The sequence below is a fragment of the Perca fluviatilis genome, chromosome 20 (assembly GCF_010015445.1).
Source record: "Perca fluviatilis chromosome 20, GENO_Pfluv_1.0, whole genome shotgun sequence".
In the NCBI taxonomy this organism is placed as follows: domain Eukaryota; kingdom Metazoa; phylum Chordata; class Actinopteri; order Perciformes; family Percidae; genus Perca; species Perca fluviatilis.
Window position 1 is genome coordinate 8,703,729 of NC_053131.1, and position 25,921 is coordinate 8,729,649.

The 25,921-nt window shown below is 41.3% G+C and overlaps 1 protein-coding gene across 1 annotated transcript in view; it reads right to left on the reverse strand.

Moving 5' to 3' along the window:
- gfra4a (GDNF family receptor alpha 4a) overlaps positions 1–24,718 on the reverse strand; it is a 372,479-nt gene extending 347,761 nt beyond the window's left edge. The window contains exons 1-2 of the mRNA XM_039786361.1: positions 24,111–24,718; positions 23,925–24,014 (exon numbers count right to left, since the gene is read on the reverse strand). Of these exons, the coding sequence (XP_039642295.1) occupies positions 23,925–24,014; positions 24,111–24,237 (217 nt within the window). The 5' untranslated portion in view covers positions 24,238–24,718. The remainder of the gene's footprint in view (positions 1–23,924; positions 24,015–24,110) is intronic.
- Positions 24,719–25,921: the final 1,203 nt, after the last annotated feature.

Genomic DNA, 25,921 nt, shown 5'->3' on the forward strand with positions numbered 1-25,921 from the left:
GCAGAAGAATATTACTTGATTGGAAGTCAAGTAAACCACCCTTAGTTTCACTATGGCTTAGTGATGTGATGCTATTTTTAAAACTGGAGAAAATTTAATATTTTCTTAGAGGTTCCACCAAACGTTTTTATTCTGTATGGACCCCAATGATTTCTTATTTTGAAAAGAATGCAACTCTTCCCCCAAACTAATATAATATAATTATTGATATCAAAAGACCTGTATACATTCGATCGGATGAGGTAATCCGACACATTTGGCTAACAATGTTGTCAATTATTTTCTCACTGTTTGCAACATAAGAACTTTGTTCTTTTTCTTTTTCCCCTTTTTTTTTTAAATTTTTTTAAATTTTTATTTTTTTATTATTTTTTATTTTTATGTTTTTTTTCTTCTCTGTTCAGTGGGTGGGTTGTGGGAAAGTGGAAAAAACTGTAAAAACAAGGAGTATTGTTAAATTTGTTCTGTATGTGATGCATCACTCTGTTCTTCCTTCAATAAAAAATAATAAAAAATAAAAATAAAAAAGAGTCCCACATCTCGAGTGCGAGTCGAGTCTGAGGTCTTTTGACGACGAGTCTCAAAGTCAAGTCTGAAGTCACTGCGTGTGCGACTTAAGTCAGAGTCTCAAACTCAAGTTCCCATCTCTGCCCCCAATTCGTGAAATATCTATAATATACCTTTTACTACTACTAATACCATTTTCGGCCACATGCACTAACATGCGCACCCAGCCGGACCGGCTGTCAAAACAAAGAAGCTCAGATTACACAACACACACACACACACACACACACACACACACACACACACACACACACGGACTTCATTCTCTGCTCAAGGTGCCGTTACTCCACTGTATCTTTACATAGCAAATATTTGCTTGCTGCTATATATTAATGTTCTGAATGTCGAGTACAGACCCTTTAATGAAAAGGAATGTGTCATACAGGCAGAGTGTGTAAAAAATAATTTTAAAAATTAAAAAATACCACAAAAGACCAAATGTATGGAGTGAAATATGATGCAGTATGAAAATAACAAGCATGTACTGATAATACGTCACAGGGAAAAATTCCTTCATCACCAAAACAGCCCAGTTTGTACAACAAAGTGAGCAAAGAAGAGACAAACCAGAGACACTCGGACACATACAGTAAATACCAGCCGCTGCCTGGAAGCCACAGGAAAAGGATGGATCAGGACCAAAAGCCTTCTGCACGACAACTAAGATGTGCCCATGTTTCATGTTTTCAGACAGAGGGGCATTTCATTTCAGACGGATTCACTGTGGTAAGCTGTAGGTTACAGGGAAAGCCTGAAGTGTAATGGCGTTCTAGGACTGGTACAGTTATGGGATCTGGTGCATTAATCCTAATAACTAAAGAGCTTTCCGCAAATAATGATTGCTACTATTGATCATCATTCAATTCGTGGGACAGAAAATTAATCAGTAACAAGTTTGATAATCTATTAATCATTTAAAGTCATTTATCAAGCAAAAGTGCCAACATTGGCTAGTTATAGCATCTCAAATGGGAGGATTTGTTGTTTTTCTCTGTATTATGCCATTAGAAATGCAATAGTTTGGGCTTTTTTGCTTGTTAGCATTGAATGAAAAGTATCAATAAATAAAAAGTCAATAATGAAATGAATTCATAGCTCCAGCCGTGCTATTGATGGTTTATTGTTATTTTAAAGCTGCATTAATTAATTTTTGCCACTTGGGGGAATGCAACAAGCCGTGAGAACAACACAGACATTGATCACCTTATAAAAGTTAATATGGTGAACATGCTTGCAAACCTTTTCTTCTTTACATATCGAGCAGGCACCCACATTAGCATTCATTTGGAGTCGTTTTTGTGTCCACATGATGAACTTAAGTCCAATATTCACTCTCCTTTTAGCTCGAATTTGGTATACCAATTCCTGAGGAAAATACCTGGCTCTTTAGCTGCAAAATGATCCACTATGTTCACCGTCTACCATTTGGTGCTGTGCATTTAGTGCACAGCAGGTTATTAGAGCTTCTTGTTGAAATAGCCTGGTGAGAGCAAGGTGTAGGCCAAAAAAACAAAACGAGGAGTTGAAAGATGCTAAAACACTCCATAGAGCTGAAGAAAACTGCAGTGTGTGTGCGTGTAACTTACTGAAAGACATCAACTTAAACATGCCAAAATCACGATGGGCTCACATTTATCAACCCGGCTGGACACTGAGTATGTTTACATGCACACCAATATTCCACTATTATTCCGAATATGACAATATTCCAAATTTGATACAGGTTATGTAAACCGCACATTCCGGTTAGATATTCCGAATATGGCCTTTTTTCCGATTAAGACATGGGGGATGGGATATTCCGGTATTATTCAGGTTTTAGAGGCATTCTTTGGACATGTATACAGCGCATTCAGAATATGCGTCTCAATCAGGGTTTTCACCGCAGTCTTATGGTCAGCAGATAGTGAGAGATAGCAGGTGGTTTGAATTTCACTCTCAAGTTCTGATTCATTACTTCCTGTGAGGGAAATGTCCACATCCAACACCAGAGTTTCATTTGGGCAAAAAGTGTGAATGGGCTCTCAAACACTAATAACAGGAGAGATGCCAGAGACAGACACATCACTCTCTATCTTTATGCTTTTCAACAGGCTGGCTGTTGTGTCTGGGGGAACAGTTTTGATGATGCCCTCTTTAGTTACATAAATGCTGCCAGTAAACACTGAGTATGTTTACATGCACACTAATATGGCGCTATTATTCTGAATGAATATGCCAGAAATATTCAGGTTTACGGCTTACGGTCAGCTCTGTGCGTTGCCATGTTTGTTGTACACAAATCAACTAGCCAACCGTTTATCAAGGCTGCGGTAGTGATGCATTCTTAAAAGAAAAGAAGGAGAAAGACACTTACTTTTAAAAATTATGAAACACTTCAACAGGAACAGGTATCAACAGGTTTTTGGATATGCGCAAACATCGCAACGGCAACTTCTCAAGGTGGCGGTTGAAGGAATGAAAGAGGAAGGCTGTGTTCGAACGGTCAAACATGTACGCCACCAGTGGAAAACTTTGAAAGAAATCCTATTTTGCATTGTGCATGTAAACAGGAATATTAGTGGAATTTTCATTAGCCATGTAAACAGCTTAGTAAGAATATTGTCTCTTCGGAAGGACAAAAAAAACAGAATATTCTGTGTCTTTAAACGGTCACTGAAAGAGATAGAACCGCATTTATTCAAATTGACCATTTACTTTCACACACACAAAATGTCTTTATGTATGCGTTTATGTACTGGCTCACAATTTAGCTTTTTAGCAAGAGAAGGTGAGGAAATTACATGAGGGGCCAGTAACTGGTACAGTACATATGGCATCTCATTTCCCGCCTACGATGGAATTCAAGTTATTCTAAGGAATTCATTCTGTCCACATGCAGCCATGGTAATAAAGTGGGGGATTACGTATAATTTTGTTTAACATGTAATGTCATCTTCCTCTGCTGTCAAAGAATCCAGCTGGATTCAAACTGGAAATGTTGTGGTTGTGCATGTAGACGTCCAAACCTATGTGTTTTTAAAAATCATCTTCTGTGGGTTTGAAATACACTGCCTTAATACTGAGAAGAAAAATGTGTTTACAGATATAGCCAACACACAGACATATCCTCCACCTTCTTTGGTAACAGCCTGCCAATGATGAAAATCCAGCACCTTCTCCCCCGTCACACTGCGAACAGATTTAGGCAAACTGTCACTTCACAGCTTGCCATTTTCACAGCACCTATTTGGAGTCACCTTGCTCCTGAAATTAAAAAGCAACAACAGGCGAGTCGTCTGAGAGTGCGCTGCGAGGCCCTCCTGTGACAACGAGCTGTCTGAGAGGAAGGGAGCAGAAAACATCTCGGCAGAAGCCTTGGCTGCCGTTTGTCTCAGATAAATGACGAGAGGTTTGATCTATGTGGGCGGGTTCACTCCGCACACCTTTACACTCATTTCTGAATCACTGCTGCTACAGGACCTGATTTGTGAGATTCCTATTCATAGGTCTTCTGGGATGTAACCCACATCTGCTAAAATATTAACTGACAGGGTAAGAAAGCACAAGTTACAACTAAACTACATCTGTTTTCATAGCTACGTACCTGCTCTACTACATGCCTGTCCATTTCAGCTGAATTTGTTCAAACATACTTCAGTTACCATACACGTTCAGTGTTGACTGAACTGAGGCATTTCCCCAAATGCCACTCAAGTGGGCTGTTGGGTTTCTTTCCACTGCTTCTTGTGGTACTTCATGCTAAAGATGACTCAATCAAGCTGCTGTCAGTGCCAAAAGTATAAGCAGGGAGTCAAGTGATATCCCAATTTGAGTGTTCATATGTAAGTCCCATGTAGATTATGGTGCTATGCTGTTAACTTCAGAATTTGGTATAACCCATACATAAACAAAAATGCAAAAATGGCATCTGTGGATTTGGTGGGAGTTACTGTACGTGGTGAAGCCTCTAGTCTCAAGCAGAGATGAGGAGCAGGCTACAGAGGTCAGAGGCATGTACTACGAATCAAGATTTGGCGTTACCGAGGTAACTTCAAGTTCAACCCAGGGTTTTGTGTATCACCACGGTGGATCACTTGTTACCAGGTTAAATCGCCGTGGTAACTTATACTGAACACCTAACCTGGTCGGGAGCACCGCCTACCGACCAATCAATATTCGACTGATAACAGCATCCCCGTTCTTAGAAGATCAGGTAAGAGAGAGAGAGAGAGAGAGAGAGAGAGAGAGAGAGAGAGAGAGAGAGAGAGAGAGAGAGAGAGAGAGAGAGACACACGCTCAGAAAAGTTCAAACATTTAGAGAGCAACAACCCCGTTATCATTCCCTGATGGGTATTTTTATGAAAGATATAGATTTTCAGCGGAGGGATTTAAAGTGATGGTTCGGAGTAATTCACCCTAGGGTCCTTTGCACCATGACCTCGAGCCAAACACCCCCCCAGAAGCTTTTTTCACCTGGGTCTAACATTGGGCGAGTTAGCGTAGAGTAGCGTTAGCCGCTGAATAGCTTAGCGCGGGGCTAATGGACCCACGTTTGTATCTCTTAAATGACCCCACTAATAATGCCCGAAATGATACCAAAGGTCTACACTAGTATATATAGGTTATGCTCTCATAAAACGATGGATTGTAAAGTTTGTAAGTACACCAGAAGTTTATGTAAATAACACTTGCCTGCTGGCTTCTGCTCTCTGCTGTTGTTGTTGCTGCTGTGAGATGAGTGCTTAGGGACATCTACAAATTACAACACCGAAAAGAGATGCAACAAAAATATTTTTTAATTTAACTTATTTTTTAAAGTAAGTGCTGTAATATAACTAGCAGGAGACAAGTAATAATTGAGGTAAGTTTGGAGACATTACCTTATTTAATCATTAAATTAATACATATTTTTGTTGCATCTCTTTTCGGTGTAGTAATTTATAGACGGCCCTAAGCACTCATCTAACTGCAGGTAGCAGCAGCAGCAACAGAGAGCAGAAGAGAGCAGGCAAGTGTTCATAAACTTCTGGTGTACTTACAAACTTTCCAATCCATCGTTTTATGAGAGCATAACCTATATATACTAGTGTAGACCTTTGGTATCATTTCAGGCATTATTAGTGGGGTCATTTAAGAGATACAAACATGGGTCCATTAGCCCCGCGTTAAGCTACTCAGCGGCTAACGCTACTCTACGCTAACTCGCCCAGTGTTAGACCCAGGTGAAAAAAGCTTCTGGGGGGGTGTTTGGCTCGAGGTCATGGTGCAAAGGACCCTAGGGTAAATTACTCCGAACCATCACTTTAAGTATAGTCTATTTGTCGGCTTCTTGAGCCGAGCGTTGCCAATGCGCACATCGGTTTGAATTGCGTTTTTATATTTTTTATTTGCTCTCACGATCGCTTCCCACTGCCAGGATTGCAACTGATAATATAATAGGCTCAAGCAACAACAGTTTATGGAAAGCACAAGTGTAATTATGGTCAGATCTTGTGCCTGGCTGATGGGGAAGTGCTATTGATAAGCGTTGTTATTTACGCATCTACAGCGTCGGCTTTTTATTTATTTTTTTTGCCAGCTTTCCTTCCTGTTTTAGGAAGCAGCAACTGTATTGTGTTTTGCCTGTAAAACCTGTGTTCTTCATATTTATGTGTAAAATCAGTAAAGTTTGCTTTTAAGGTTAAGCTAGGCCAGCCACGTCCTCACTCAGCTCAGTACTTAATGCACAACCACGAGACTGATATCAATTTGTGTACTTATTGGTTTCTTTCCAAGAATGAGCAAAAAATCTCATTCTTGAAAAAGAAACCAATCAAGTACATTTCCCAAAATGTCGTTACTATTCCTTTAAATAAAATGCACCACTTCACTCACACTGGTTTAAAAAAATAAATAAATAAATAAAAACACACCAATTTGTGTCATTCAAGGGGGTAAAAGTTTAAATTCTATTATTGACACATTTAGGTGAAGTGTGGACACTGCCTCCATCTCTCCTCGTTAGAGCAAGAGGAAAATAGAGACGCAGGAGAGACGAAACCAATGACAAATGAAATCACCAGCTGTGATCAAATCTGCAGTGATCAGCGATATACTGTAAATAAACCTCTCTCTCCAAAAATATTCTGCCTCTCCTCTCCGATATGGAGGCAGTAACAGAGAAGGGGGTTTCTACATCGATGTATTGCTGATCGCAGCTGACTTTACAGTGCGCAAACTTATATTGCATAAAAATTCATTATCAAGCTCAGTGAGTCAGACTCTTTTGGGATAATGTGAAAGTGACAGTTGTTACTGGGATCTTACCTCATAGCATTCATCTCACTGGGGACCTGCACTACCAGCCATGTGATGTAATACAGAAAGATTTCTAGGTAACATGCTGGAAAAACTGTGATAAAATGTTAACGGTTCGGTGCTGAATTGACTCACTCTGGATTAGAGGATGGGATTTCTATCAGGGCATATACCTGCGTGAATCATACATATCTGCCCAGACACGACTCCCATTTTAAATCAAAGCTTTGGGTCAGAAAAAAAGGGTGGGACCATCTTATCTGGGCAGTCAAAGGCAGAAGGATTCAGAGTGAAAATCAGGCGGTTGTTCAGTGTCCAAAGTTGTGCCACAGTTTCCAACACTGATCATATATTCTCCCAGTTTTCCTATTTTGCTACAGACTTTGAGACATATTTGCTCCCGTTTGGTGTATATAACAGGGATGAAATCTAAAACAGTCTTTGTGAAAACCTTTCATTGTAATCTGGGGGCTCATTTATAAACGCGGCGTACGCACCGAAGAAAACGTACGCCGCTCTCAAATTAGGAGAAAACGGAAACGGCTGAAATGAGAAATGGCGACACCGACGGCAGGTGGATGAAACACGTGAAACTGTGTGAAACTGAGACCATGTACAATTAATATCCTACACAAACCCCTGTTTGATCAATCTGTGGTGAAAGACAGACAAAATAAAACAAGATACTATTGTAAAGATATATTTGCAATAACAAAACTCAAATATGTTCTGTAATTACATTGGCATGTTAAGGAATTTATTCTCAAATATTACAATAAACAGGACAAATAATGTTTATACCGATGCCGTTTTCGATGCCTCCGTCTGGCCTTTTTAATATGGTCATCATATACAGTATCATAGTGTTTTATACAGTGTTCATTTTTATGGCTTTAGATCATTTTAGTTTGTTTTTATTGTAGGCCTAAAGCATGTTTTAACCATTGTGAAAGGTGCAAGAACGGTTTGCCATTTACAATTAGATTTAATTTCAACACCATGAGCTTTTTAGATACAATCAAATTGATGGGTATAAAAAGGCTGATTTTGCAATGTTGGGAGATGTGGCAAAAAAGACCTGTCCTGGAGCCACAACACAGCATCACTGGCCAAAAAATCCCAACAGCGCCTGTACTTTCTGCACAAACTGAGAAGAGCAGGAGCACCGTCCCCCATCATGCACACCTTCTACAGAGGCACCATTGAGAGCATCTTGACAAGCTGCATCACCGTGTGGTACGGTGCCTGCACCGTGTCCTGCCGCAAGAATCTGCAGCACATAGTGAGAGCAGCTGAAAAGATCATTGCTGTCTCTCTTCCCCCCTTTTCGGACATCTATAACACCCGCCTCACCAGCAAAGCAACCAGGATTGCAGGTGACCCCACCCACCCATCTCACAGCCTCTTCAGCCTGCTGCCATCAGGGAGGAGACTGCGCAGTCTCCGGGCCAAATCCAGCAGGCTCAAAGACCAGGCTGTCAGGAGACTCAACTCCCTCCCTGCTCTATCGTCATTCCCTCCCTCCTCACTTCCTCCTCTGCCCAGCCTGCCCCCTCTGCCCCATGCCGCAGACTAGGACTGCACCTCCCCCCCTCCCAACACCACTCATACACTCTGAACTCAGGGACTGCACATTTCACTTCCCCATGCTTGTTTATTATTGCACTACACCGCTCTACCTCACCTGTTTAAATATTTTAAATACTTTTTATTTATCCTATTTATTTTAAATACTCAAGTGCCTTGATTGTGAGTCTGATTGTTGATTGTTTATTGTACGTCTTGTTGATAGTTGATTGTTTATTTTTATGTCCTGTTAAATTGTTGATTTCTTATTTTATGTCTTTTTTTCCCATTTATAGAAACTTATTTATTTTTATTGCATTTTGCACCGGGGGTCCGAGAGGACTGAAATTTCATTTGTGCCGTATATATGTCATGCATGTATAGCACATCTGATAATAAAGCTGACTTGACTTAAAAAAATGGAGACCGACAGTAAGAAGACTTGCTGGCAAACAAGGACAATTGGTTTATGAGCCGGTTGCGTCTGCCTCGAGCTGTCCTGTTGGGTCTCTGTTGGGTTTCTGGGCCAGCATTACAGAGGAGCACTCACACAGAGCACACAGAGAAACCACGCCGTACCGGTCCCACTTCAAAAAGGGGTCAGCTCTGTTGTCCCATGGCGAAAACACTTTCTCTGTGTAGCACTAGGTGCTTTTTTATGCATCAACTTCAATATTGGACCATTTCTTTTTAATTTGGGCCGCGGTCCGACCTTCTGAGGCTGTGGCATTAACTGCGTCTGCAACATAAATTCTCCTCTTTTCCACCTCTCTAACAAGAACTACAACTTCACATTGAGTGAAAGTCCTTTGTTTTGTTTTCCTTCTGTGACGTCGGTATGAATGAATATTAATTTGGGGCGTTTCACTGACTATTTAAGGGTAACAATGGGCGTTACATGAAGCCGCCAAAGCTGTGCCACATTTAGAGTCTATTGTGATTTATAAAGGGAAACCGGCGTAGGACATACGTGCGCACGGCTTTATAAATCTGAATTTTTCTGTGCGTACTCACGTCCTATGTTTCGTCCACAGTTTTATAAATGAGGCCCCTGATGATTAACAGAAGGACACACTGACATGTGCTGAACCCATCCATGCCGGCTGCTCTCTGGTAAACAAAGAAAACACTGGAATGACTGTAGTTTGATTTTAATCATAACGGCAGTCCGTAAATACCGGCACATTTAAATGGAACCGAAGGGTAATTCATGTTAGAAGTTACACTTGTCCTTTTTCTCTAATGTCTATCTTTAGAAAGGTTTCTGAATTTGAGAAGTTTTACTTAGATGATGTAAACTCCCATATCTAGTCAGGACCCATTTAAGTATTGATTTGGTCAAATTTTGCCTTGTTGTAAACTAGATATGTAAAACTTGTTTTGACCTGCCGATCACCAAAGTAATGCTGGAATGGTGGGTGTAAAACACTGTACTTTACCAGTAAACACTTACAATAAAAGAATAACATTGCACTGGTTTCCAGGAAAAATCACGGGGGGTTTTCAATCTTTTTTTTTCCAGTTTCAGCTTTCCGTCACTGTTTTGGCATGGTGTGGAGGGGTTTGAGGGAAGGGGGGTGTGCCATCACCACACAGCTAGCATACAGTAACGTCTTCCCAAACCGCAGTATGTTAAGCCTGTTTCTCTCTGCCATTGTTTTTTTTGTTTTGTTTTTTAAATACACAGAACCGGGCTGGTTAAAGTTAACAGAGGTGACGTCAGCTCATGTCAGCTATTGGAAGTGACGTTCAGGCTCTATGTGAAAAACGAGGGCAGAGAGAAACAGACTTACTTGCGGTATGGGAGTTCCAGGTGAACTCAGGAAAGCCGTTGCTGTAGATAATGGCGATGCACGTACATAAAGGGCTATTCACTGTTCTTTAGTGCTGGTAGGAGTTCTTCTTCAGCATTTAACAGGAGACTAGAACTAGGGCTGAACGATTAATTGCATTTGCGATAATATCGCGATATGTTAAAACGCGATTTCCTAATCGCAAAGGCTGCGATTTGGTCACGTGACTCACGAGAGCAAATCAGTCCGCACTCCGTAGTCCGCAGAGAAAGCATCAACTTAGCACGCTAACGGTACGCCGTACCTTGAGCAGATTTCTGTCATTCAAACAACTCTGAGTTGTAGTTTAAAACTTGTAAGGGTTTTATTCGGGCTCCAGTCCACACATGCAGTTAATGAATACAGGCACGCAGAACTGAAGGCTCGGTTAGCAACGATTAGCTCTGATTAGCGGTTAGCTCCGGTTAGCTCCATTATAAAGATATGGAGCAGAGGAGACTGCCGCGGAGAGGGGTAACAACCAGACTCTGATAAATGACGTTCGGGGAGCTGTCACAGCAGCGTGGCCACGGTGTTTCAACGGTTTTATTAGTACAGTTAGCTAATCCCACGGCAACACCTGCATGTCTACTAGACGTAACGATAGCTCTCTGAGCTAGTGCAAGCGTCGTTGCGCTGTACGCGCACACCACGCGCAACTTCATGAGGGAGGGAGGGCGGGGGCGGCTCCTCTCTGTCTGCGCTGTTAAAGAAAATACACCGATGTATATATTTTACTTATTTAACTGTCTAGTAAAGTTCAAAGACAGTGTTTAAAAAATGCAATCCACATGTTTACATATGTCTATGTAAATAATAATTAAATAATCTAAATACTACTAAGTGTTGTAAAGCCACATTTGTTTTTATATTTCTGCAATCTGCACTTTAGTGTGATTTATTTCTGACTTTCATATGAATGTTTCCACCAGGCTTGGTCAGTGCTCAATATACTACTGGGATTGAAGTAGTTAAATAAAAGAGGTCATTCATATAAATTCACGCATCACCTAATTTCACCATCACATACAGGCCTGGCCTCCAGGAAAGAACAGCTTGTTTAATCTATCTAATCTTGTGAAGTTCATACTATACAATGATTTATTGCTAGTTTTTGTTGACTAATACAGAAGACAAAGAGCTTAAAAAATAATCGCATATCGAATCGCAATCGCAATATTTTTTAAATAAATCGCAATTAGATTAATTTCAAAAATCGTTCAGCCCTAATTAGAACACATGTACAGACATATACGCTGTCAGGTCTGAAAATTTGCATCCGTGGTACCTACGGTACTGTAGAAAAATTAGTGCCTTCACGTTTTCAGAATTTTGGCATCCGGTTGGTACCAGAGAATTGGTTCTTGTGACATCCCCAGTTTACAACCTGTATGATCATCGGCCTGCTTATTTTGTGTGTCCTTTTTAGCAAATGACACATTTTCAGATCTCAGCAGTTGACTTACTTTATACAATGTTACCATCACCAATAGAAATGATTTCCCTTTATTTGTTTATTTGACAGGGACCGTGCTAGTTAATCAACAGCAAAGTAACTGTAAATGAGCCAGAGTTAGCTCAGAACGCTAATTCTCAGCTGTTGGCCCTGGTCAGTTTTAAAATGGCAACCTCAAAAAATAAAATACATACAAATGATGGTCAAAAGTAAGACCCAAGTTGTAATAAACTCAAATTATCCCTTTAACACAAAAATTGAACACAGCTGCGACAGAAATTGGTTGAAAATGTCAGCTGCTAACTCTACATTTACTGTCTGTCATTGCACATGCTGGACTAAATACAACTGCCAAATCTCATCAACACTTGAGCTTAACTCAAAGTGATGCAGTAGTCAGTTTCACACCGCTCCCATAGTTCTGTGATGAAGAGGCACAAGTGCAATAATTTTTTTAAATTACTAAACCACTATATCTGGAGCTAGTTGAAGCAATAAAAGCAATCATCAACGTGCATTAATCACCAAACTGTCAGTCCTACAAACACGAACGATCACATGCAGAGGGAGCTGCTGCAGACATAAATACTTAGCAGCTGTACAGTTACAGTAGACCAGCTCATACTGTATAACACTATATACGTACTCTTCTGCTGTGATGAAACCTGGCACCTGGTGCATTAGAATACATTAGAGATAATGAATTCCCCTCTCCCGTTTCCCCCTGCCGAGCAGGGCTGTCTGACGTGGGATGGCGGAGCGACAAAGCTTGCAGTTCTTTGCATTCATATTTTCCCTTTTTCATGTGGGGAGTAACGCTGTCACGCTTGTGCCTCGCTGACAAATGAAAAATGTAAGGTTGAGGACTACTTTTTTTATTTGTTTCTCCGCACTTCCAACCGTGATTTAGAGATGTCTATCCAGGAGCCGGTGTTTGGTACCTGCTTATTGACATCGCTTCCCACATTACTGGAAGATGAATTACAGGTTTCTCACGCAAACAAGACAGACCTAAAGGCAGACGAAGGAAAACCATTGAATGCTCAGCCACACAGACAGGAGCACACTGTCATAAACAGAGTTTACCATCTAATTTGTTCCTTTTTTCTCTCTCTCTCACACACTCACACACACACACACACACACACACACACACACACACACACACACACACACACACACAGTCAAATCACAGCAGGCAAGCCATGCTAGTTTGTTAACAGGTTTTGCCCCAGCTTCACCTTTGCTAAATCGAATACTGCATCATCTCCTCCCGTCACCAAAACAACACTATGGACTTGTTTTGCCTAAAGTGATTTTTCCAATGAGATTCTTCCATGTGCAAGTATTTCTTTCCCCCTTCCATGCAGCCATACTTTGGCACAGTATGAGCCACTGTGGATTTCCATGTGTGTGTGCCCGCATGCTTGTATCTGAGACAAGGCCATCCATCTCAGACAGTCCCATCTGTGAGCAACAGCCTTGTTTACTTATCCCTCGACCAGAGCGCAGCAGCAGCCTGTCCACAGGTACGCAATCAGCAATCGGGGGGGTCAGCTTCTGGGATCAGCTTCTGTCTTCATCTGGGAATAAGTCACTCTTTACACCGACGCTAAACTTCCAGACCTTTCTCTCCTCTCGCACCGTCTACTCGTCGCTCTGAAGTCATCCTTTTCACCTCTCCATTTTCCAGCACCCGATTTAATTCACTCATCTTCCCAAAGCAACCCTTTTCACCTCCCCTCTGTCTTTTCTCTGCGGCCCCCTACCTTTTCACCATTTGCCATTTTTCCTCTCTCAAACCTCCTACACCTGTTACTTTCTCAGTCGCTGTCTAGTTATCTTTCCAGAGCAATCCTTTCCCCTACCTCGGTCTCTTTTTTTTTTTTTTTTCTTCCTCTCCCCTGTCTCACAGTCCACCCTCCCAAGTTGTCTCTTTTATCTGGTCAAAGCATCTCTCAAAGCCAATCCCTCTCTTTCCCTCAATCTGCTTTACTTCCTCCCCGGCCCTGACTCTCATCGCACATCATCATCACATTTTCTCGGCCACGTTCTGTCTCTATCGGAGGACAGGGAACAGCCGGCATTGAGCCGATCGGGGGAAATAGCGCCCTGTGATGAATATTCATCCCGTTAGCACTAGCCGCCGTGTCGCAGAGGCCTCCAGCCCACAGATGCCACCATCTATTTGTCACATGCGAGACGGGACCCACAGGAAGGTGTCTTGTGCCAAGGCTGAGAAGGGAAAAAAATGAGTGAGCCCCACCCACTCTGCTGAACCAAACCCATGCATCTGAGCCACATCATACAAGTATTAAGAAGACACAGACAGTGACGGCACTGTCCTCTGCTGTTTTCCCTGCTGCCTATCACCGATTTGAGGACTCAAGGAGCAGAGAATTGGCCAAACATTAGATAAAAACCTGGTTTAAAGGAAAAGTTGGACTTTCAACAAGCTGGGTCATATTTATATTGTTTTGACCATCACTCTAACCAACTCGCCAACTTCACTCCTGAGATCTTGAGACTGAGCAACAGAGAAGGAACACAAGCAGTAAGTGAGAAAGGTTGTGAACAAAAACACAGTCTAACCAGTAGAGGTGTGACGAGATCTCGCCCCACGAGAAAATATGACAAGACTTCTCGTCGAGGTAAAAATTGTCTCGCGGTAACAGTCACAAGTGCAGAGCAGCAGCCAGTAGAGGTCAGAGTATGACCTGATTGGTCTTATAACACATCTGGCTTTGAAGAGGAGTTTGGACCTTGGACCTCTAAATTAGCATAGAATATCCCCTGCCCGTTCGCCAAAGTTGACTCCGAGTTCACTTTTGCAGAGCGGTAGCGGAGTTGCAATTGTAAAAAGCTGCCTGTAAAACCCAGCGTTCGAACGTTAGAGGGTACGACTGCTCTCTCTCTCACTCGCGACTGACACACAGACACAGGGACTGCAGTGTGCAGTTCAGTGTAGCGCTGACTCGCGCAGATCGCTCTCTTTCTCTCTCTTTTTTTTTTAAATGAGTCGGAAGCAGAAAGCAAAACCTAACTGAATGAAACACTTTGTTACATTGTAACCTTGGTTCTATGTCCTATTTCTTAATTGAAGTTTTCTTAATTTAATACTTATAAAGGGTTAAAATCTCGTCTCGGTCTCGTGAGCCGCGTGTCTCTTCACACCCCTACTAACCAGATTATTAAGAGAAAACATACTAGTACCCTATGTAATCAAATGCAGGACAGGTGAAATCACAGGAATTGTTTCATGGGTTATACTTAGTCATTTTATAGTGCTAGTGCTTTGCCTAAAAAAAATAAAAAATGGTCAATGACTAAGACTTGGTTATTTGACACATTTTGTGCCAATAACTGTAAAAGTTCAACACTTTTCCATAGAAAACTAAGGGAAGTATTAGGGCTGCACCTGTACCATATGAGGAAAATATGTGATAATGGTGTTGAAGTTTGTGATGGCAATATTACGTGAGATATATAAACCGATACTAAAATGTACTCAGTTCTGCCTTTCTGTTGCTTTCAGTATTCTGCAAAAATGTAAGACCTTGCTTGTTGAATTCAAAACAAAACAAAGGAAATCTTTCCAACATTCTCATAAATAGACACCACTAACAAAAGAAAGACATTTTACATTTTAAAGTGCAGTTTTCTGCTGAGATTTTCTTTCAACTAACACAAAAAAGTATCTGAGTGTCTTTGGCGATATGTCACAGCCTTCCACAACGTCTTTACTGTACTAGTTGCTATCACGATGACGATTAACAAAAAAAAAAAAATTGTGCAGCCCTAGAAAGCATCATGTTCATTATCTTGTGACCCCCTGGATTTATCTTGCAACACGTTAAAATCACAACCACTAGGATGGTTTGATAACATGGTTCAATTCTGGGGTTTGTTTAAAACCTGTGTGATCGTTTGACGGCTTGCGTTTCTTGCCTTGGCGGGCACAAATAAGAAAGACCAAAGTTGTAAAAAATTCTTCAGCAGTGGTGCTAGCTGTACACACTTTGACAAGATAATCTACTTCAAACATGGAGATGGTTTTCTCTGAAGGTGCTCAGAACTGTGTGGAATAAAAAAATACTGCTAATGGATGAAAAGAGAGCAGGGTCAGCTGGGGGGGAAAAAAAAGTTGACATGATTGAGGTTCCAGCCCAATTAACTGGAGATCACTTAAATGGTTGGAGAGCTGAAGAGGTCATTATGCTGAAGAGCTCTGAAGAAGCCCATTAGGGCTTTCCAAAGCTGGACCCATGATTCCTCCACTTTGGTTTTCTGTTTCTCCAATAAAAAGACACATGGCTGATTCTGCTGTCCTGTTTATTAAACGCTTTACCTTCATTGAATCCGAAGTAACTTGCGCAGCCATCCATGTGTGCATGCGCCTGTGAGCTCAATCATCCATATCAGACATTCGCTACCCTCAAAGCTACAGCACATAATATAAGCTATGGAAAGACTTTATCCTCAAACACTGAGCTAAGCCGTGAGAAAAATACCAAAGAACAAATCAATGTTTTCCACCAACTGAGCACTGCACACAAAACAAATCCAAGAAATATCGACTTTCACGTTAGCCCTGCAAAAGAGATGGTAAACTAAACAATGTACAAATGTTTCCCTGAACAGCCAAAGAAACATGAATTGCAACATCAATATATACAGCTGTAAAGGGACTGGGTATATAAAGTCTTTTTCAACGGGATGCACCGTGTGTGTGTGGGGATCACTCATTCATGCGCAGCAGCTCCACATAATCACGCTTCTCTGAGTGTGAACATCATAGCAGCATCTCCTGTATTAATCATGCCGTACCACCAACACGAAGCAGTCTGTCTCAGCATCTCCCGAATTCCCACAATGACTTCACCAACATGTAAATCAAAATGTATTTAAGAGGCATATGTGTATGTGTTTGTTAGTGACTATACTGTGTGAGTGCTACTAATTTTGCTCCACTTATGCGGGATGGTTCCAATTCACTTTCAGAGACAGTGGAGAGAAAGATGTCCAATACTCATTTTATAGTGTCTGTGTTTTATGTAAAATACACTTTCAGCGGTCTCAGTTGATCAAAAGAATAATGCTCGTTGCAGGGCGATACTGAAAGATGGAACTTAACAGAACAGGCCTTAGGAAATGTGGTGCACTGGTAAGCAATAACAACAATTGCCATTTTCAACCTCTTTCTGTGTGAAGTGTCCATGTTCGTGTGGGTTTCCTCTGACAACCAAAGCCTTGTAGGTTGGTTGTGCTCCTGTCAGTGCCACTGGCAAAAGAAAGGGTTGGTCCCCCGGGCGCTGTGCTACAGCTGCCCATTGATCCTAGTGCATAGGATGGGTTAAATGCAGGGGCCAGATTTCGTTTTAATGTATGCAAGTCCTGAGTAATGACATTATGAATGTCATATTTTTGAGTTTTTGACGGTTGGTCAGAACAAACAGGACATTTGAAGATGTGACCTTTGACTTTCAATAATCAAGTACATTTTGCTGATAGTATTTCTGTACTTTATTGAAGTTTCATGATTGTTACACAGTGGGACTGCAACTAATACTTAAGTAAAATGATCTGAATATTTCTTCCCACCTTTTATATGGATCTTAGTGGTCCCCTAATACTGTATCTGAAGTTTCTTTTATATAGGCCTTAGTGGTCCCCTAATACTGTATCTGAAGTCTCTTTTATATAGGCCTTAGTGGTCCCCTAATAATGTATCTGAAGTTTCTTTTATATAGACCTTAGTGGTCCCCTAATACTGTATCTGAAGTCTCTTTTATATAGACCTTAGTGGTCCCCTAATACTGTATCTGAAGTCTCTTTTATATAGGCCTTAGTGGTCCCCTAATACTGTATCTGAAGTCTCTTTCTCGAAATTCAGCCTTGATGCAGAATTACAGCCACTAGAGCCAGTCCCACAATGAGCTTTCCTTAGGATGTGCCATTTCTGTGTCTGTAGCGATTGAGGAGGAGAGAGGGGGGGGTGCAAGGTGGAGGGTGGGGGCCTTGACCAACTGCCGCTTTGCTCATTTGAAAGCCATGATGTCTAGGGCTCTATGACTTCCGCGATGCGGAAAACACGGATGGAATCGCGGAATCTACACATGAAAATGGAATTCTGTTATACACGCAGAATTTGCATATATTTTGTTGACATATTAAATAAATGATTTTTTTTTTTTTTTTACTTCCTTCTCATTTTTCAGTTTAAAACAAGCGTAGAAAGGTCTCAACAACAAGCAGAGACAGGTCTCTACCTAAACCGTAGCCAAATGGCACAGCCTGTTGCCTAGTAACCATACGTCATCACGTTGAGTTTGTTGCGAGGGAAAAAAATTCCGAAGCGAGCGGCGCCTCCCGATAAGACAATGGTGGCAAAAAAATTAAGAAACTCTGAATTAACTGCTAAATACCGGGCGGAACAATACCCCAACGACTACTATGAGTCTGGACAACGACTGTTTTGTAAGTTTTGTCGCCAAAATGTTGACTGGACCCGCAAAGACACACGTACCGACCATTTGAAATCAAAAGTTCATCTCAAGAACAAAGCTAAATCCACAGCGGGTAAATCCCTCCAGATTACCACGGAGGCAACAACAAAATCAATAGATGCAAGGCGTGAGTTTGTGGAAGATTTTGTTGCAATGTGTGCTGAAGCTGACATACAGCTAGAGAAAATGAAGAGGATACGTCCGTTTCTTGTTAAACATTGCAAGCAGGGAGGCACGCTTCCAGAAAACACCAGCAGCCTCAGGCAGACCCACCTGCCGCGGCTCGTTGACCAGCACATGCAGGTGCTGCAAGAGATCCGTGGAACGCAAATCTTCGTTGTTGTCGACGAAACCTCTGACAACCGAGATTGCAGCGTCCTCAACATTGTTATAGGTGAGCATCCGATTAGCTTTTATTTAGGTCATTTTGAATGTGCTTTGCTGAATATATTAACAGTTTAAATAAATATCCTTATGACCTCATAAGGAGAAGATTCCAGATCGGCCCATCTGAGCTTTCATTTTCTCAAAGGCAGAGCAGGATACCCAGGGCTCGGTTTACACCTATCACCATTTCTAGCCACTGGGGGACCATAGGCAGGCTGGGGGAATGCATATTAATGTTAAAAAAAACTCAAAGTGAAATTTTCATGCCATGGGACCTTTAACATTAAGTCTGCAATGTGCCAATGTAGACAAGTGTAAAATAAGCCTACTTAAGCAGCAGTGGCGATTTCTTTAAGACTGCAAGGGAAGCTCAGCATCCCCTAAAATGTCTAAAATTTAATGGTCAAATATGTACTATTGTGTTAACATTTTATTGACTAAAATGCGTTAGAATACGTTCATCTCGAAGACAAGTTGGTTCAGAATTAGCTGACTCGATGTCCTTCTCATACATTCCCGTAGCGTCTCAGTGCATTTCCCTGTTGAAGCCTAGGGTCCGTTGACCTCAATGGGACTGCTTTGAGCAGTTTATTTTCAGTGCATCGAAACTAGACGGTCATGGGATAAATGCTGCGATTATGTCCCGCCCACGGACACTCAGCGTCTCTGGGGGTCAATGGAGCAGTGGGCTGGCCTGGACGCTGGGCTTCTGCGTGATGATTGGAGGGTCTGTCGAAGGACTGTATCTCCTTTTGATTGACAGTGATTTTGTACTATAAAAAGTCGCCGAAGCTGTTCAACTTCAAGCAGAGCTCAGCTCAGTCGCATCGCAGATTTTGCAAATGTAAGGCAAGGCAAGGCAAGGCAGCTTTATTTGTATAGCACATTTCAGCAACAGGGCAATTCAAAGTGCTTTACATAAAACATTAAAGAGCAGTTAGAAAACAATTTTAAACAATTTTAAAACATTAATAAACAAATTAAAACAAGAATAAAATTGATAGTGCAGTATAAGAATAAAAGTTACAGTGCAGTATAAGAAATTAAAGTTAATAAAATAGATTATTTAAAGAAAAGCAACATCAAAAAGATAGGTCTTTAGCTTAGATTTAAAAGAACAGAGTTGCAGCGGACCTACAGGTTTCTGGGAGTTTGTTCCAGATATGTGGAGCATAAAAACTGAACGCTGCTTCCCCCTGTTTAGTTCTGACTCTGGGGACAACAAGTAGACCTGTTCCAGACGACCTGAGAGGTCTGGGTGGGTCATAGTGTAGTAGCAGATCAGAAATGTATTTTGGCCCTAAACCGTTTAGTGATTTATAAACCAGTAAAAGTATTTTGAAATCAATTCTTTGAGGCACTGGAAGCCAGTGTAAAGACTTCAGTACTGGAGTGATGTGATCCACTTTCCTGGTTTTAGTGAGGACTCGAGCAGCAGCGTTCTGAATCAGCTGCAGCTGTCTGATTGATTTTTTAGGGAGACCTGTAAAGACACCGTTACAGTAGTCAAGTCTACTGAAGATAAAAGCATGGAGAAGTTTTTCCAGATCTTGCTGAGACATAAGTCCTCTAACCCTTGATATATTTTTGTATATATATATTTTTGTAGTTGAAAGTCGAACTGCTGCAACTTATTTCTTGGTATTTGCTTGGCGAAATTGCTAGCCAATTTTCATCATACATTTCATACAATTACACACAACATTCCTTGTTTCAGTTTAACCTAATTCCCACATTTCCTCCTTCAAGTTTAATATTGTTTTGTTAGATCGTTTGTTCATTCATTCATTCATTCATTCATTCATTCATTCATTCATACATACAGTAGGCTAGGCTGGTGTTGTAGGGGTGAACTAGCCAGCTAGCAAACTGCACACGATGTCAGACAATTCTAATATTGTCGACCTGATTTTGGCAAAGCCATTTGAAAGTCTTCCTTACGAGGAGAAACTACGAGAATTAAACAGGGTTAGATCACTTAGAACACTTAAGATTGATTTAGTGCAAACGACAGGGCAGCTCTCCTGGTATGACAAAGTTAGCTGGCTGACTGGAAGTGCTGTGACCATAGACTGTATGGCTGTGACAAAGAAAATGCACTGCTGGCCATGCCTCTTGATGAAACCTCAGGGATATTATAAATTATTATAATAATAATAATTTTATTATTGTATTATATTATTTATTATTATTAAATTGAATTATTACATTATTATTATTATTATTATTATTATTATTATTATTATATTAATATAAATAAATGGACAATGTTTATGATGTAGGCCAAAAATGAGCTTCCCCTCTTTGAATGACCAGCAGCCGCCACTGTTAAGCAGGGTTCAACATAAGCACTGGTCCGATGGCCCGGGGCCAGTAAAACAGCCGGGCAAGTTGACATGACTGTTTGTGCCAATCAAAGTCAGTTGTTTGTAATTACGTTGTATGTAAATAAGTTAGGTGCAACACTATTTAACGTTGATTAGAAATGGAGTTTGCTAACCTAATGACAACAAAGGACCATGGCACCCGCCACAAAGAGTCCACATATGCTTTGGACCTTCAGCAGAGGCTGCAGCAACTCAAACCAAGCCAGACCGGAGAGCTGCTGCTGCCTGCTCTTCTCCTTCGCCGGGACCTGGCTAGTAATATCAGCGTACGTCGTCGCGGTGCCTCCGAAGCATTACTGGCAAAAAATAGTTATGTTGGACCAAGTTGCCATGTTACATGTTACAGAAAGAGAAAATATACAAACAGTACAAAAAGTGGCCAGGTGGCGCCATTTGGTAAAGCAGGCGCACATATACTTAGAGGTCCAGGGTTCAAATCCAGCCTGTGAAGATTTCCTTCATGCGCTCTCTCTCTCTCTCCCCTTTTCTCACCTAACTGTCCTGTCAAATAAAGACAGAAAAGCCCCCCCCCCCGCCTCAAAAAAATAAAACAGTACAAAGAAATTCATTTTCTGGGCCTGGCATCTGGGGGCTCTTTTGCACTACCTCATGCCAGGCATGTGGCTTAGTAAGGCAGTATTTGCTCTGTTGGTGATGACAAAAGGGCCTTTATATAATGATAACTATTACTACTAATTAACTGTTCATTTATAATGGTGGTGCATAATGGTGATGAGCAACAGGAGTTGCATAGTTTGCCCACCTTTTTATTCCTTCCCCCATCTCTCGCAGCAGAGCCCCGGTAGAGACATTGCCATATGACCTAATTATCTCTCATTAGTGGCCTCAGTAATTAAGGTCTTTTACAGCTCCATCTCCTCTGTCTCACATAGGAGGGGATTTCAATTAGGCTTGCCTTGCAGCTCTGCCTGCCTCACTTTCACAGCTAAGCCACACTGTCACCTGTGTAGCCAAGCATAGCCAAGCGGCAGGAAGCCTGGTACTCATGGAAAGCTCCCACAAAGCATATAAGTGTTTCTGAGGCTGGGTTCTATTCATTACATATCCCGTGCACATCAATGAGACATAACAAGGAGACAGCTTGACGAGGTATCTTCTTTAAGTGAAGAGAAAAATACCCTTTTATGCCATTTTCTGCACGCAGCACATCACGAAAAATACATAACAAACTACGCATTGCAGCACATCTTCCTGTCATAGGTAAATACCATGATATGCAAAGTCTCAGTCTCATCCAAGTGACAGAAAATGCCTCCATCAAGACAGATCAAGCATAACTAGGAGTAAAAAAAGAAGACTAATCAGCTGCCGTTACATTATTCAGCTAAAAGCAGATTCAGAAGAGGAAGAAACAGAGGAGGAGAGAAAACAACAGAGGAGGCTTAAAATTGTTGAGTAGCAGCGAGGAATTACTCCACGGTCCCCTCCATTCCCGCTTATCATTTATCTCTCACTCCAACCCTGGTGCCAAATCAGTCACCCTAATTAACAGGCCAGCGAGAAACACCAATCAATACTGCAGAGAGATAATTAACCCCTTGTGTTCTCAATCGTCTCTACAAAGGTGAAATTGAAATTGATTTAGATTACGTTTTGTTGGCTAATTGTGGCCCCTCAGTCGGGGGAAGCAGGGTCGACTAATGGCATGCGTGCTGTTATCAGGAATCAGTGGGATTGATGTTAGTTGGAGAGGTGCTGCAATGTAGGTGTTGTGACGGCTGTGGAATATGCCGGCTGAGAAATGCTTTTATTTTGAAGCTGTACTGAAAGAACCGCATACAATGGCGGCTCCAAATGGCAATGTGGTATAGGATAGGATGAGTTTCATTACTTCATGCACCATCCAACATTACGCAGCTTCATTCAGCCTCAGGGACAAGGGCCACACCACAACCACACACTTACAGTATATGAACCCATCAAGCCCACATATTTCAGCTTTCTCACAAGACTGCTGTTTACTTAATGCACATGCTTACAGGGGCTCAAGCCAGGGGCCTCATGTTTTGGAGGGCCCACAGAGAAAAGAGATGGAGGTGTGGAGCCCCTTTAAAAAACATTCAGGCTGCTTGTCTGCAGCGAGAGCAAGTGGCACACACTTTATCTAGGCAATACCAGAATACAAAATAAGGGTCCAGGTGTTGTTGGTGGGTTGGCACTTGGTACTATAAGCTCCTGTTTAACAGCCAAAAAACGGATCCGTCATCATTGGTCAACCTATGCATCTGTTAACTTTGTCAGCCAGTAACAATTAAACTACAGGGTTTTATTTCAAATTATACGACCTTCATAGTCTCGCTTTGCCAAACCTTCCTCCACAGCGCAGCGGAGGAAGGTCCGGCTAGTCCACACAGCATTCCGGGATGGGAGAAAAACGCTCTGGTTTATTGACATTTCTTTAAAACAATCACAATCATTATGGGCGGCACCGGCACGGTGTTGCAAAATAGCCTCAGGAAATAACTTGTTTTGGTGGAACGTGTGTACTTCAAAGGTTGTTTTAGTTGTTGAACAGAAAACTCCGATTGGACAGATAGTCTAGCTAGCTGTCTGGATTTACCCTGCAGAGATCTGAGGAGCAGTTAACCATAGTCCTCAGAAATCGAGCTGATTAAAAATTTATCTCTTAACATTTGGGCATAGAAAGTTGTTATATTGTAACTACTCTGATTATGTTTGCTTCTTCACACACTGTGATACAACTGCTTCTGACACTAAATCACATTTTATAAATTGTCATAATTCTCAGCACAAATCTCCCCTTTTTATAAAGAATTCTGATCAAGTCAGTTTCAATAATGTAGTGCCGAATCATCTAGCATCATTGATTACCTCTGGGCATCATACCCTTCATAATAAACACCATACCCATCACTGATAATAATTCTAGTTCTTATAATATTCACTCAATGAGCAGTCCTACCTGGCCACTCTGGAGTTCTGGGCTCAGGGCTGCTGCTTGGCTCTTCATAGTCACTGTTAGCAGCAAACTGGACTGGCTGCTGGTGTAGAACTGCAAGATTAACTTTGATTCATAAACATGAAGTTTGCAGGCAAGGTTGTTTTATGATTTAGCACAGCTCCTATAGAACTAGCTAGCTTAGCTTACCCGTCTCATCGTCTTCATTTGGCTTTTCACTCTCAAACTGCGTGCTGGTTTTAATGAAAAAGTTGCTGAGTTTAGATCCTCTGGCCGCGTCACTTTGTAGCGCTTTCCTCGTTTTAATTGTCGCCATTTCAGCGCCGTTTTTTGCGCTTATTATTATCTGTTTTTATAGCTTCTTTTTGCTCGCGGGTCGCATCTTCTAACAAACACAACCGACTGAAGTGTAACGTTGTACAGGAAGCCTAGGGACAGCACCATATATTTCGGCTATGATTTCAACCCAGTCCCATGACTGAACACCGCCGGGCCCTCGCGACCAAAAAAATAGACTGACCCTCCTGGTGCTCCTGATTAGCGTCGAGTTCGTTTCAGTCCGCTGCAGCGTAACATCCTGTTCTGTCATGTCATTTCGTTATTATTACATCTTTTTGTTAATCTTCATTGGACCGAGCCTCTCCTCTCCAAAAAAAACTCAGAAATACGCAACATTAGCCAAGCCGGGCATCTAGCTAGCTAGCTAAGCTACTTTCGGCAAGCCACCTTCTACACCTGTGGGAGCAGCTGCCATGGCAACAAACGAGCGTCTCGAGCTTGCTGACACTAGAACGCCGGTCGTGACGCCATGGCGATTCCCAACAATCCAGGGCCGCAGCCAATCATTAGCGTCCTCGACGAACGTTCCTCACCGAGGTCATTTTTAAAGTGACTGTCAAATAAAATTAGTTACATTTTCCGTCATACAACTAATTAATCAAGCAGACGCCAGAGTCAAGAGTAAAACAAATAAAGTATTAAAAATAATAAAAGTAAAAACAGTAAAATGTATAACATCAACTATTTTGGCCCAACAATAATTTCACACTTACCTAGAATGTTGTATTAGCAACTAGGCTACTGTAACTTGGTTGTATATAATGTCATCTCATTGAGACCTCTTTTGCAAGAAATAGAAAGAAAGGCAAACTTCGTTAGACAAAACAAAAGGACCAATACAAACATGGCCAAACGGGCAATAAACCAATCAAAAGCAAGGCAAGAGCAAGGCAATTTATTTATATAGCACAATTCATACACTAGTAATTCAAAGTGCTTTACAGAATAAAAACAAACAAAAACAGATTACAGTTTAACAACAACAAAATATAAAGAGACACATTAAGGGTAAAAAGATAATTTAATAAATGTAAGAGAATAAAAGACAAAATGATAAATAAGGTTGTACAGGTATAAAACGCCCTGGAGAATGGGAATGTTTTAAGACCTGACTTAAAAAAAAAAATTTAAAAAAAAGCTGAGAACCTATAGATAATTATTTATTTAAAAAAAATGGATAAAAGATGCCTTGCTTGGTCACAGATCTGACAAAACTGTGAATGTAACAATGGCAGTTAAACTGCTATGGCACTTTACCACTAGGGGATGCTATTAGCAACCAAATGTTTAGCAGAAATGATCATTATCAAAGGACACTAATGAGATATACTGTATATGGGGACTTCCTCTTTTGGCATTGAAGTACACATGCACGATCTGAGTATTTAATATGAGCAGACAGAGCATCTCATCAGGGAGGTTAGGATGAAATGTATTGCTGCAACCCAACTTGCTGATTAAAGCTGATTAGACTGGTGAGTTTTAAATTATTTCACAGGAACATTTTAATACAGAAGGTCCCCGTGCAAATCAAAGCACTAAACTCTCTGTTATTGTCGTTTTCAATCAAAGAGAGCTATACAAGACCAAATTAGAGCTCACCAAAGCAAACACACGATGAAGCTTGTGTCAGTGCCCTGTCTGAAATACAACACCTTAAC